Here is a 14025-nt window from a genome sequence, read left to right as displayed (position 1 = left end):
CCCACACCAAGCCAGCAAATGGCTCGATTTTCGTAATAATAAGGGTCCTCTACCAGCCCAGCACCCCCGCCCCCAGATGTGCGGCCTCCCCGGCCCATCCAGAGCTGCAGCCCTTTCTCAGAGCTGTCCCGCAGGCTGTGACAGCCAGCAGCACCAGGGTAGAGCAGTAACCGCAGCCCACAGCCTCCCACTGCCAACCTTCTCTCTCCACAGAGCTCTCTCTCCCCAGCCAGGCGGGCACAGGGCAGGTGTGCTCTCCGCTTGACAGATGAGGGTGTTCCGCCGCAGACAGGAACATTTGGCACGTTGCTCAAGGTCGAACATCCATGGAGAGCAAAGCAGATGATCGCCAGCCCCACCGCCTCTGGTATCCTTCCCACACCCTGGGTCTCCTCCTTCCTCCCATCCCTGGATCCCAGGGCAGGCTGAGAATGTTTGTGGCTGGAGTTAGACACACTTTGATGTGACTTCAGCGTCCCCCGTGGCTCACTGTCCTCACTGTCATATATGCGGGGCTGTCCTCACCAGGGAGGCTCCACAAAAAAGAGAACTCAGGCAGGTAGAGGCTCACCCAGGCCTAGATCCCAGACTGCAGCCCCCCAAATCCCTCATCTTACCCACTGCACAGGTGACCCGGAGAAAGGGGCCTGAGGGGGAAGGAAGCAAGCAGTTTCCTAGGTGACAGATGTGAGTGGGAAATGGCATAACTCGGGAGCCTCCTTGGGACATCCTTGGACAAGCTCTGAGCAGCCGATGGTTCTTTCTTTTTTCTTTTCTATTCTTTTCTTGCTTGCTTTCGTCTTTCTTTCTTTGTTGCTCATTATTTGCACCTAACCTTGCTTTGGGGCCCAAGGGAAAAAAAAAAAAACAAACCCAAACTGCTACAATAAAGGCACCATCTGTGCATCTGAACCCCGGCAGGGCCCAGGCAGAGTTTTGGAAATCAGGAGGGTTTGCTGGAGTGACGTGAAAGTGAATCTCCAGGCCTGCGGCCCCGTGAAGCCTCCTTTGGCAGGAGAGGCCTCGCTTTGCACAGCTTCCCAAGCAGGCAGCTCCTCCAACGCGCTGCTGAGAGCAGCTGCGCTCCCTGGGGCGCCTGCTCCGACAGCAGAGATAATGAGGTTACCAGCCCGAGAGACGCCCCTGCAGCCGCCGGCCTCTGGCTGCGGGCCCGCGCGCTCGGAGCCTTCCGGTGACAGCTGTGGTTCCCCGGCTGTCGGAGGGCATTTGTCACAAGACCTGGTGGGCAGGCAGGAGGGCCCCCAGGCAGCTGGCCAGATGCTGCCAGGACTGGCCTTGCCCTCAGGTTTTTAACTGTCTCTCCAGCTTTGCTGTTTCTTTTCTACTCCCTCTACTTGGAGCTGTTAATTCTTTATTTTTCTTCCTTCCTTCCTTCCTTCCTTCCTTCCTTCCTTCTCTTCTTCTTCTTTCTTCTTCTTTCTTTCTTCTTTCTTTCTTTCTTTCTTTCTTTCTTTCTTTCTTCTTTCTTTCTTTCATCCTTTCTTTTTTCCTTCTTCTTCTTTTTTTTTTTTTTTTTTTTTGTCATCAGCTGCCCTGCTTTGGTTCCTGGCAGACAAAGCTGCTTTCTCCAATGATTAGAAAAGTAAGGCTTTTTAGGCTCCTGAAGGCATCCATGTAGTAACATGTTGAGTAGGGAGGGGAGTGGCAGCCACTTTCACAGATGGCAGTCAAGGTGAGCAGGGCAGGAACTCCTGGCCACGACCAGCCCGACCAGCCAGCCGGGTGGAGAGGAACAGGGGTGGGGGGTGGGGGGTGCAAGCAGCTGCAGTGCAGGGGATGCTGAGCCTCTCCCAGCCTAACTGCCCGCCCCCGATCCATCGCTGCACCATGCTGGTCTGCCCGAGGGGTGCCAGCCCTGCCAGGCAGACAGGTTCAGACTCTACCATCTGAGGGAGGCTTTCCAGTCTAATCTGGCCCTGGCCTCTGCCAAGGGCACACACAGCCCTCGAGCCAACCCCTCCCCATCATGGACCATACCCCACAATCTCAGCTCCCACATTTGTAGAAGTTTCTTGGAAGGGCGGGGGCAGTCAGTGCATGGCTGGGCTTAGGCAATTCCATCTCAGAAGAGACAGCTTTGCTACCCTCTTGAAAGCTGGCATGTCTGGGACTCATTAGCTCAGCAGGCAGGGCATGGGGATAAAAGGCCTGAGTGCTCATCCTCCCTGGGCCTTAGTCTCCCCGTTGGTAAACAGTGGGAGCTGGGGTGGGGGTGGGGGACTCGCACCGTGACCTCATGAGTTCAGGTCTTGGCCAGGTGGTCTGGTGTACCACAGGGTTGGGTGAGGGGATTTTGACGTCCTCTCCCTGGGGAGTTCACACCACAGATATTTGGCCACCAAGAAGCAGCAATACCTACAAGGAACTAATTGCTGGGGACAGTGGGAGTGTCACATGGGGATTGTGGCCCTTCCCTCTGTCCCTCCAAGCACCAATGTCCCAAGCTGATTTCAAGGACAAAGGTAGCATGAGCCCCCATCTGGCCTGTCCATCCAAGCCAGTTTCCTGGTGAGGAAACAGGCTTAGCTCCCACCTCAGCTCCCCTCATGGCCAGACAGGTGGAGATCTCAAGTCAGGACAGCCACCACTCCTCTTCTAGCCAAGGGTGGAGATCAATAGGACAGAATGGCTTCTTTCTGCAGCCATCACAATCCTGGATTAAAATAATAAGCTCCAGCAAGTCTGGGTCTAACCCTTTCATCCCAGGAACCTCAATCAGGGAAATCATTTGGAATATAAAGAGATCTGATAGTTCCCAGATTCCAGGATGCAGTGCGGAGAGGGGGAACATATAGCATACAGAACATATACATCTGGGCATCTTTTATGCCCAGAATTTGTTCCATCTTTATATACAATGAAGCTTCTAGATGACCGAGGACTGAGCTCTCCCACTGTTACACTGTGTGTAGTTTCCCAAGTGAGGAAAAGAGAAATGATGGGCCTGACATGGATCCCTGACTGCATGCAGCACGAGGGTGGGATGCTATCCAGAGTGCTCTATCACAGCCGTCTTCCTCCTGGGGCTGCAGGACACTGACAGGCTGGAGCCAGGGTGCTGGTGACAAGAGTAGTTCTGGGGCAGCCTAACTGGGTCCTAATGCTGGGCTGCCCCTTACAAGCAGATCACCCTGGCAGGTTACTTTGGGAATAAGCCTCAGTTTCCTCATTTGCTAACTAAGGGCTCAGTCGATAAATGAGTTCAGCTCCTCAAAAGAGCTTATCACAGAGCCGGGCACTGGGGAAGATTCGATCAGTGCTAGCATCACTAGTACTCTCGCTCTTATTGTTAGTGCTGTTATTTTAAGTTACTCTCCCTCTCATGAACAAAGGATGGAATCCCTAACCGTGAACTGAAATTCCTGCCGAAGAGATCACCTTGTCGTCTGCAAGGGGAAGGTATGTTTGGAAGGGAAATCATCTTAAAGCTCAAGAACAGTTGGTGGTTTTGCCCTAGACAGCTCATGACAGAGCTTCACAGAAAGGGCAGTGTCCATAGAATGGGAGCCAGAGGGGACTGGTTGCAGAGGAAAGCTGTTGCCCGGAGAAGGAACACATACTTCCTAACAGAGAAGGAAGAGGGCATCCTTAAGAATGGCTGCTGTCGGATACACCTATCGCACTTAACACTTTGAAGAGGATCTGCTTGGAGGCAAGCAGAGCTTCCTGAAGACGCCAACTTCTTACTTAGGGGGAGCAGAGTGGTTGGCTCTGTTCTTGCCTTCTTGAAGGCTAACAAATGCCCTACGGGGCTGCCCCTCTGGTGAGGAGGGGAGGCAGGTGCTCAAGACATCCCCAAATAGGAGGGAGAGTGGCCAACTCAACTCTAGAGGCCAGGAAGGAGGGCTTCCTCTTCTTGAACTTCAGCCTAAACCCCCACAGATGGTCTATGGGAAACGAGCTTTCTACAGCCTCTGTATGTGAGTGTGGTCATGACAGCTCCAAGTGGCACTAGGTGTGCATCAGGGCTTCAAGCGTTAGCATCCTTCCTTCTCCACCCAAGACTTAGGATACTAGATAATCGAGAGCACGGTATTTGAACACTAGTGAGTGGCTTAATTTTTTTTTTTTAACTCCTGGTAGGCTTGGGAGTGCCAAGGGGGCTTTCTTCCAGTTTCCCTCTATGTCTGTATATCTGAGTTGAGGGGCAGGATGGCGGTGGCTGGGGATATGCAGGACAGGCTGCGGCTCTGCTATCCTTCACTACTCCCTTGCCTCAGGAGGTCCTCAGTTACCCCTGCAGCCCTGAGAATTCTGGGGATGCACAGGAGTAGCTCTTCTCCCATGCTCACCCCCATGACTCATCATGCTCCCGGATCCTAGGGACCGAGAAGATCCAGAACCTGACCACTAAGCCAGAGTGACCTCCAAATCCTCTCACCAGCTCTGTAGCTGGCCACAGGGCCCATGGTCCGCACTGTCCAAAGATGTGGTCATCCTACAGAGGCAGTGGGTACAGTAGGAGGAAGACAGTGAATGTCTCTCTGTATCCTACTGCCCAAGCCAAGTCTCAATTCCAAAGGTCTCCATAAATGGAGAGCCAGCCTTCCCACCCTATATCCTGATAGTATCCATGCATTCCGCTTCAGCCTTGTGGAAAGCATCCCTGCAGGTCCCACCCATCTGGAGTGTCCTCTCCTGTTTCCATCCAGATCCTATCAGGCCCACCTACACTCCTGCGTGTGTGCCTCTGCCAAAGATTTTCTGAGCGCCTGTTCTGTGCAGCTGCCTGGCAGGCAACCGGGCCCTGGAGATAAGATCGGCAGTTTTCGCCCCCAAGGAGCTCCAGGAGGAGACCCACCAGCAGGATCTATGGCCAGAGCTGGTGCAGGCAAAGATGGCAGTGAGCGCAAAAATGGACAATTCCCTCTGAAATCCTACACAGTGGTCGGGTCACAGGGTGCTCTCCAAAAATGCTAGTGAATATGTTAAGTTTTAAAAAGCCAGAGATTTTCTCCCAGCCGTGGGCCTGACCACTTGAACCACAGGCCAGGCCTCTGAAATTCTTGGGGGCTCCCTGCCTGCCTCCCTTTAAACTGAAGTCTATAAACTGCTTTGGGGCAGGGAGTTTTGACCTCTAGCAATCCCAACGGGCACCTGAAAACTGGGACCCACCAGGGTGTGAGCTGCTGCAGGCTGGCACTCGGCCTTCTCTTCTCATGAAGCGGTGTGAGTACGGGACACTGGGCTTTCCTTGAGCCTCAGCGTCTGAAATGGGCATGATTCCGCCGCAGGGATGGGGACACAGTCCACAACCTAGGGGATCCTCGGAGTTTCCCTCGTTATTAGAGCACACACAAAACACAAGCCCAGAGACTCTCCATTTTCCCCAGAGCAGAGCAATAATTAAAGCCCTGCAGACCCGCTTGAGGGTCTGGGGCACTGATCACACACGGAAGGTGTTGGGATCCCTGGGTGGCGCAGCGGTTTGGCGCGGGCCTTTGGCCCAGGGCGCGATCCTGGAGACCCAGGATCGAATCCCATGTTGGGCTCCCGGTGCATGGAGCCTGCTTCTCCCTCTGCCTGTGTCTCTGCCTCTCTGTCTCTCTCTCTCTCTCTGTGACTATCATAAATAGATAAAAATTTTAAAAAAGGAAAAAAAAAAAAAAAAAAAAAGGAAGGTGCTGATTTGAGCCAGAGAGGGCCTCAAGGGGGCGCCCTGGCACCTGCAGTTGCCCAACGCCCGGTGCTTTTTGCTCCTGACTCCCTTCCGTGCAGGGCCGGGGCTGAGGATTGCGTTGATTGCTGCTGCACCTCCAGCTTCGCATATGTCTTGCACAAGCCGGGGTAGCTTGGGATCCTAGGGCAATCTGAGAGGCCAACCTGGTCCTGGCCATTTTATGGGGATGGGATGCCCACGGGCTGCTAAGAATGGAAGAGGGCAGAGTCCCCCTGAGCAGAGCACCCGCTTCACTCTCTTCCCCACTCCTGTCTCTGACAGCCTGTGAACAGGTGGCTGACTGCACCGGTCCCTGTTCGCCCTCTCTGAAGTGCTCATCTCCCACCTCATCCTCTCCCCGAATCAGAACCGGACTTCCCAAGTCTTCTCAACAGTGGCTTGAGAGAGAAACAAGATCAGGCCGTGGAGCCTGTCACCTCCCCTTCTCTGCCTATCCCCAAGAACACCCGGCAGGCACTGGGGCAGGCACCCGAGGAGTGGCCTATGGGGTGCAAAGAGGACAGCTGTGGCAGTGTGGCATAAGCAGCTCTGCCTGCAAATCCTGGTTCCCATACGTAATAGTTGTAAGACCCTGGGCAAGTCACTTTACCTCTCCCCAGAGGGGTCTCTTTGTCAGGGAAACAATCACTACAGTTAGTTATTAGGATAAAGTGAGAATGTGGGCAGAGCACTTAGCACAGGTCCCGGCACACAAGAGAGGCCGCAAGAGGTTGGTGCTGGCATGGTCTTCTGGAGGGAAGGACTGGCGATGGGCATGGTCCAGCTCTCCAGGACTCCACCTTCTCTTGCCCCTCAGTAGAGGGGACAGCCCTGGGGTCAGTGTCGGAGGTCTCCTCCGCATTTGGCCCTTAGCATTTAGGGTCTCAGGGCCCTCTTTTGTTCCTGCAGCACCTCAGGTATCCCACCCACATGGCCGACTCTCTCAGTGCCTGCCCCCCACCCGAGGCTGGCCCGCACCCCCATCACACAGTGACAACTGTCTTGGGCTCTGCGGTAACCATCATTTCATGAGCTTCTTGTCTTATCACCATGCAAAGTAGTAACAACTGTAGACAATTATAACCAAATATGTGTTAGATGAACGTGGTCAAATAGATATTTGATCGCAATACGGAAAGGCACTGTTGCTAAACCTGAGCGTGAAGCCGGACCTTTTCTGCCTCAGACCCTCAGAGGAGATCTGAGGCCTCAGGGCCAGAGCATGTCCTGACCCCCTGAAGGGCAGCCCCCATGATGCCCGGCCACAGCTTCAGAACACTCCACTGCCAGGGCCCTAGGCCCCTCTGCACGGACACTAAATCCCCAGGACAGCAGACCCATTGGCACTCCTGGATGACAGCTGAGAGAAGCATGCCTTATTTCAGAGGTCTCTTGGGAAGCTCAGCCATACAGAAAAGGCATCAATAAAGCAATCCCCCTTAGGGGACAGGCGGAACCTGCAGTGTCTTAGGGATTACTTTAATATCTGCCCAGGAGACTCAGGAGTAGAACCAAACGAGGAGGGCAGCGCTGGTGGCTCAGCGGTTTAGCGCTGCCTTCGGCCCAGGGCCTGATCCTAGAGACTCAGGATCGAGTCCCACATCGGGCTCCCTGCATGGAGCCTGCGTCTCCCTCTGCCTGTGTCTCTGCCTCTCTCTCTCTCTCTCTCTCTCTCTCTCTGTGTGTGTGTGTGTCTCTCATGAATACATAAATAAAATCTTTAAAAAAAAAAAGTACCAAATGAGGAGCTCTGTCCAAGGTCGGGGTCGGGGGTCCCAAGACATGGCTGCTGTTTCTTTCATCCTTGAACTAGATACATTCCCTGGCCCTTCGGCCTGGATGTCTGTTAAGTAGGGGCCTGAGCATAGGCTGCCGAAAGAGGTCAATGGGGCATTCTGCATGACCTTCCAAACAAACCAGAGGACAAAGTTTTTCCCCATGCCAACTCTATGCCCAGATATATGCTGGGCACACTCCTAAAGCTCACTAAGACAACTTCTTTCTCCACACAGACACACACACACACACACACACACAACTTGCCCATCATACATATACACATATGTGCACACACCTGCACATCCTACACCTGCACACATATACCCTCCCTGAACCCTAAAATGTTGCAAGTGGCCTGGCAATTTAAACAATAGCCCAGAAATCCCCATCCTGAGGATTCTACACAAATGCCACCTCTGCACAAGACTAGGGGGAAAGTCCCTTCCTTCGCCATGGTTGAGGTTGTCCTCCATTAAGACAGATATTTTTTATTACTTATTATCCAGTAAGCAAGTCAGGAGTTTTGGTTTCTCCTTTCAACAGTGACCTCTGGACAAAACCCCCCAGTGGCCACATCTTCCAGGTGGGCCTCTCTCTGGACCGGGGAGGAAAGGTGTGAGCAGTGGCAGGCAGCACCAGCTGCAGGAAGTGGAGGCCCCAGTTGCCTCCTCTATGGGCTTCCTGGGAAGGAGGAGGGGACAAGCGGAGGACAGGGTGTCGCTGAGGACCACAGTCCTTTCTGCAGTCACACTCCTCCACGCCGTGGCCAGGCTACGGGGGGACCTGGCAGAGGGGAGTTAATGATGATTCCCAGTCATAAATAATGAGGGACCGAAGGAGCCAGACAGTCCCCTCTCCACCAGGCCCTAGGCTAAGACCCCTGCAAAGGCCAAGCAGACGCTGGATGACCTGAATCTGGGCAGCCTTCGATTTGTGAAAGCAGGACCCAGGGGCCCCCATCCACGTTTTCTGGAGGGCAGGTCAAACAAAGTGAAATTTATTTAGGGAATGGCCTGGTGATGAAGAAGCAACAAGGCTGACCTCTACCCTCCACAGAAACCAGAAGATCCTCACCAAGTGACGTCACTGCACAGCTGGCAATACGGAGCCAGGGGCTCGGCCAAGACTGAGGCCAACCTCTGAGTGGGCTCGAGGGGTGGCAGGTCTGGCCCACGATGGCCCCACTGCCCCACAGAGCACACATCCTGCCAGGTCAGGACACCACTCACTCCGGAAAGTGGTCCCACTGCCCTGACCACCCCGCTGTGCCAGCTGCCCAGAGACATTGGTGGAGGGGCTGCAGCAAAATCTGTGGGACGTCACAGGTGAAGCTGGGAGAGATGAACCCCTTTACAGGAGCCAGCACACCACTCAGATGGGAAAGGAACTGGGCAGTAAAAGCTTTGCATTTGTGGACTTGCCCTCAGGATTTTCCCAACCATTCTCTCGTGTTAGCCTCACCACACTCCAGAGGGATACTATCTGGGCCGCTTTAAAGATGCAGAGACAGAGCCCTGGGCTGGGGAAAGGACTCCCAGGGACTCCGAGCTGGTCATTGGCAGTGTTTCAGGCACCGTGCCCTGTACCCACGGGTCTTCCTCAAGCAGCATCTGGGCACCAGTGGGCACTGGTGGAGACTGACCCCTTCCCTGGGGTTTCCGATACAAGGGTCCACGGTGGCCCACCGTCCTCCGGTCTGCTGGTGTGGAGGCAGGGGGCAGGCCTGCCTACCTCTTGCTTTCTCCTCTGTCCTGGTGCTGGGCAAACGAGGGGGCCACGGCAAGGAGGGCGGGAGAGGATGGGTGCCCCCCATCCTGGGGCACCTGTTCTCACCTGTTCTGCTCTGAGTCCTGCAGGGAGATGCCGGAGTCCCAGTCCACGTCCCCTGCTGGCCGCTCTAGGACACAGAACAGAAGCGGAGATGAGGGCGGAGCCAGAAACTGGGCTCTCAGCTGCCACTTAATAAACAGAGAAGAAAGTTTCTTCCAGAAGCAGTTTACTCCCCACATAAATTCAACCCTACTCTGTGTCTCAGCCTAAGAAGTGGAGACACAGCTTGTCATGGTGGCATCTGGTGGGCACTGCCATGGGCCAAGGGGACCGTGTGGGTCCTCTCAGGTGTGGGGTGAGGAACAGGACTTTTGGAGTGGGAGGAAGGAGGTGAAAGAAGGCTTTCTTGGGCCTGAATATTTACACATCCCTGCAGTGCTGCTGCCTGAGTGCAGCCCACCGGACGGAACGCCTGACCTCTCTGTGGGTAGGTTTTCCACCAGGAGCCAGTGAGGTCCGCTGGGAGCTGGGGGCAAGTCACTGGAGGAAGGTGCAAAAAGCCACCCTGGCAAGGGCTGGAAGCCACAGGGAAGAAATAAATCATGGTAGCCTCCTCCCCAAGCACAGAGGGCAGCCTCCAATTGGTCTGGGGGTCCTGGGGCTCTTTAGCAGACAGGCTCGCTTGGGAGGTGGTAACGAATCTACGTCAAAGTAAGAAGAGGACATCTTGAGAAATGAGGTGGCAGGCAGCTGCGCTCATCTCCATCTCCCACCCCACCCTCCATAGGTATCCTCCATCCCCTCGTCTCCTCCTGGACTCCCTCCTGCCTCCCGCCACCCAGATCTACAGAGTGAGCCTCACCTGGTGGTACACCTCTGTCCCAGGATGGAGTCCAGGCTGGGATTCCCACATTGGGGGGGGCCTGACCCCCAACATTTAGCATCTCCTGCAGCAGAAGGCGGTTCCTCTCCACCCGGTCAGACAGGGACAAGGGACTGCCACCAGTGCCCAGAGCCCCCAGGTCTCCAGCTCGCCAGAGGCCCCCTAGCAGGGCTGGCCTGGGAACAAAGTCCTCCTCGCAGGTCAGAGATAAGTTGTCCAGGTCTCCCCCCATGATAAGACCATCCTGAAGGGTGTATGACCTTCCTTTCCGCAGGTTGGGCATGACGGTGATTTTGTTACAAGGACCAGGTCCCCCAGGCTGGCCTGGAGTGACTCTGTGGACAGGGCTCTCTTGCAAAGAGCCAGGCCCGGGCAGCAGGCAATGCTCATTGTCAGGCAATGCCTGTACTGCTTCTGGAGGCCACGGGCTCCTCCCATTCCAGCACTCAGGCCCAGGAGAAGGCGGCCTGGGGGGTCTGGGCCCCCTGTTCCTGGCAGGTTCCTCCTTGTTGACTTCGCCGTCCAGCTGCCCACAGGTCAGACTCTGAGCAGGGAGGACCACCTCGGCCTCTGGCAGGGAAGACCCCTCCGACAGAGGCCCGGCTCCACCCACCTTGACTCGCCTACATTTGGGTTTCTTGGGTGGCTGCTCGTGAGAAGCGAGGCAGGGGCTCAGCCCCGGTTTGCCTGCCATCATTTGTTCCTTCAAGGCCCTCACTTTGGACTCCAGCACAGAGGGACCTTGGAGCTGTAGCCCCCATGCCCTGGGATGCTGGGGTGTCAATAGGCCGGGTGTTCTGTTTTCCAGAGAGCAGGACCAGGGTCTTGGGAGGTGTCCATTATCCAGCTGTGGCTCAGGACCACCTCTCTCCACAGCTGAGGTCATCTCCATGGAGCTAGCTGTTGCGCTCCCTATTTGGGTCCCTCTGGAGGAGAAAACAGAAAGAGCTCCTGAGACCCAGCATGGCTAGTAGCTCCAGCAACCTCCTGGGTCCCCAAAGTGCCTTGGCATGGAGCCCTGTCCACATGAGAACAACCTGGGAACAGAGCTTTAAAAAGTATAAAACAGGGGCACCCGGGTGGCTGAATCAGTTCAGCATCAGCTCAGGTCAGGATCTCAGGGTCCAGGGGCTGAGCCCCGAGTCAGGCTCCCTGTGAGCAGGGAGTGTGCTTCTCCCTCTCCTCTCTGCTCATGCTTTCTCTTGCTATCTCTCTGCCTCTCAAATAAGTAAATAAATCTTAAAAAATAAAAAAATAAAGGGGAGAGAAGCATAAATCATTGGATGGCACAAATAAGTTATTCATTGAGTTTTTTGCTTCCAAGTCTGAGCAGTGGTCTAGTTTTTCTAACCCCATTTTACAGATGGGGCACAATGAAGCTTCAAACAACAGCCAAGTGTGGACCAGAGTGAAAACAGGGGCCAGACCTCCCAACCCCCAGGCTCCATCTCTGCTGACAGGCCGTCTCAGTGGAGGATGTCAACATCGGCTAGGAGCCAACAAGCTCTTCCCTTCCTAACCGGAGCCAAGGCGGATCAGGGACCTCAGGAAGATACCACACAGGATGGGACCCTCTGCTTGAAGGCGCCCGGCTGTGTACAAGCCACAGCACGCGCGCGGGGCTGTGCTCCACGGGTGGCCGTGATCAGTCACGGACTCCCATCCACATCTGCTCTGGGCCAGGCAGGCCTGCGAGAGCTTTCAAACACCCTCACACACTCTGCCAGAAGGGGATTATCTTCCTCGTTTTTCACAGACAGAGAAACTGAGGCACCTAGCGATTCAGTCAACTAAAAGGAACTAAAAGGAAGTTGGATTAGGGATGCAAATCTCCTCCCAAGGCCGGGGATCTCTCCAAGCACTCAGTGATCAGGTGATCACTTATCCCCCACTCCCCTCATTCTGTAGAGGAGACTACCCCTCATCTGGAGAGTTTAAGGGACTTGCCAGAAATACACAGCTCCTCGGTGGCATCGTTGATGTCAATGTCTTCACCCAGAATGCAAGTGAGCAGGGGACAGTGGGGCCAGCAGGGAGCAGCGGCTCAGGGCACTAATATCTACCCCACCCTCTGAGAAAATGCTCCTTTAACATCATGCAGTTAGATGTGTCCCACGTGAAGTAAACACGCATTCACAGAAACCCATTTCTACATAAGTTACAAATTGGGAGTTAGTTTTTTCACTTCATCATTAACTAAAAGTTCACCATAAAGTTCTCCGAAATGGCAAGTCCCTCTGTAGTCCTTTGTTACAATTCGTTTCACTGCCCGTTTCAGGACTGTACTTGGTCCATGAAGCAAAACACAGACAGAATGCAAACGCCCCATCAGCCGAAGCTGTGAAGTGTGAGGAGTATCTTCAGGAGGGCGGGATCACTTCCTCCCACCAGTTGATCTAGAATTTACCAACTTTTTCTTTGCAGCCCAGCCACCGAATCCTCTCTTCTGAAAATTCAGTTCGGAAAGCAGGGGATTCGGGGCAATGCCAGCCCGACACAGACAGCCTTCTGGGGGGCAGCCCGTGGACCCGCATCCCCGCGCAGGCCGGCTCCCCGCGCCCTCCCAGCCTCCCCCTCCTCGTCCTCCCAGCCTCCCCCCTCGCACCCTCCCAGCCTCCCTCCGCGCCCTCCCAGCCTCCCCCCTCCCAGCCTCCCCCCCCGTCGTCCTCCCAGCCTGCCCCCTCCCAGCTTCCCCCTCCCCATCTCCCCCCCCGCCGCTCCCTCCCGCGTACTCACTGGGGGCCGCCGCCCGCGGGCTGCGCCGCCCCCTCCATCCCGCGGCGCGGCCCTGCTCGGGCCCTGCGCGCTGGGTCGGGGCCGCCTCCTGCCTGCGGGGCGGCGGGGGCAGCGGGCGCGGCCGGGGCTGCAGGGCGGCGGCATGGGCGGCGGGCTCCAGGCCCTGCCAGCGCCCGGGGAGGCCGGCAGCCGAGCGAGCGAGCGCGGGGGCAGAAGGCGGGGCGGCGGAAGGGGCTGGAGCAGCGGGGCCGGGCCCCACGGCGGCCCCGGGGCGGAGGACGAGCGGGCGCGGGGCGCGGGGCGCGGGGCGCGGCCGGGCAGGCTCCCGGGAGGCGTGCGCCTGCAGCCCGGGCTCGGGAGGGGGCCCGGTGGCTGCGGGTGGAAGCTGAGGAATGCCCTTTGTTTGGACAGCTTCTCCAGAGAACTCGGCCGCCCTCTCCTCCGAGGTCAAGGTCATCTGCTGTGCTTTCCCGAGGCGCGAGGGTCCCCGAGTGAGGCCGGGCCCGACCGGGGGGAGCGGCCCCTGCGCTGCCAGCCCCTGGGGCGGGGATCCGGTTCTCAGAGCCCCGGGGACCCCTGGAGAGACCCTGTCACTTTTTCCACATCTGGGAGGAAGTAGCGGCAAAGGGCTTTACCTCCCGCCGGGGCCTAAGGCCCTAAGCAACGTGCTTTCCTTCTCTTTCCACCCAGAGGGAGGTAACGGAATCTCACCTGTTTCCAAACATTTGTCGCAAAGGACAGGAAACAACAAGAGAGTTAGGAACCCAGGAGACTCCAGAAATCTCTCCAAAGGGAAAGTGCTCATTCATCTTTCCTTCAGCCGGACGAGCTTCTCGCTCAAGCGTGGGTGGCTCTCCTATTCGTACTTGGGTACTGCTGTCACCAATCTAGAGGACAGGCACAGCAAGGGTAAGGACCACGCAACGCGCAAAGTGCCTGCGTCCAGGTGGAAGGAAGGGATGGTTTGCAGGGGCAGCCTGGCTCATGAGTGAGGAGGACTCACCCTGCAGTAGGTGGAGGCCTCTGGGCAAGACACTGGCCCCCCAGGCCTGAGAGAAGCTGTTAGAGGAGCTGTGCTGGATTGGCCTTGTGCTAGTTTAGGAACCTGCCGGACTACCTAGGGCAAACCCTCTGTGTTACAGAACAGGCCCAGGTCATACACCTCTCGTGTCAGGTG

At 56.1% G+C, this 14025-nt stretch overlaps 1 protein-coding gene across 1 annotated transcript in view; it reads right to left on the bottom strand.

Annotated features, from left to right (window-relative positions):
• The window catches only part of KIAA1614 (KIAA1614 ortholog), a 40741-nt gene extending 27840 nt beyond the window's left edge, over positions 1-12901 (bottom strand). Inside the window, exons 1-3 of the mRNA XM_049111960.1 lie at positions 12849-12901; positions 10092-11038; positions 9293-9356 (exon numbers count right to left, since the gene is read on the bottom strand). Of these exons, the coding sequence (XP_048967917.1) occupies positions 9293-9356; positions 10092-11038; positions 12849-12886 (1049 nt within the window). The 5' untranslated portion in view covers positions 12887-12901. The remainder of the gene's footprint in view (positions 1-9292; positions 9357-10091; positions 11039-12848) is intronic.
• Positions 12902-14025: the final 1124 nt, after the last annotated feature.

This window comes from Canis lupus, chromosome 7, assembly GCF_003254725.2.
Source record: "Canis lupus dingo isolate Sandy chromosome 7, ASM325472v2, whole genome shotgun sequence".
Taxonomy (NCBI): domain Eukaryota; kingdom Metazoa; phylum Chordata; class Mammalia; order Carnivora; family Canidae; genus Canis; species Canis lupus.
Note: the sequence above shows the minus strand (reverse complement) of the source record. Positions and strands in the feature narration are given on the sequence as shown.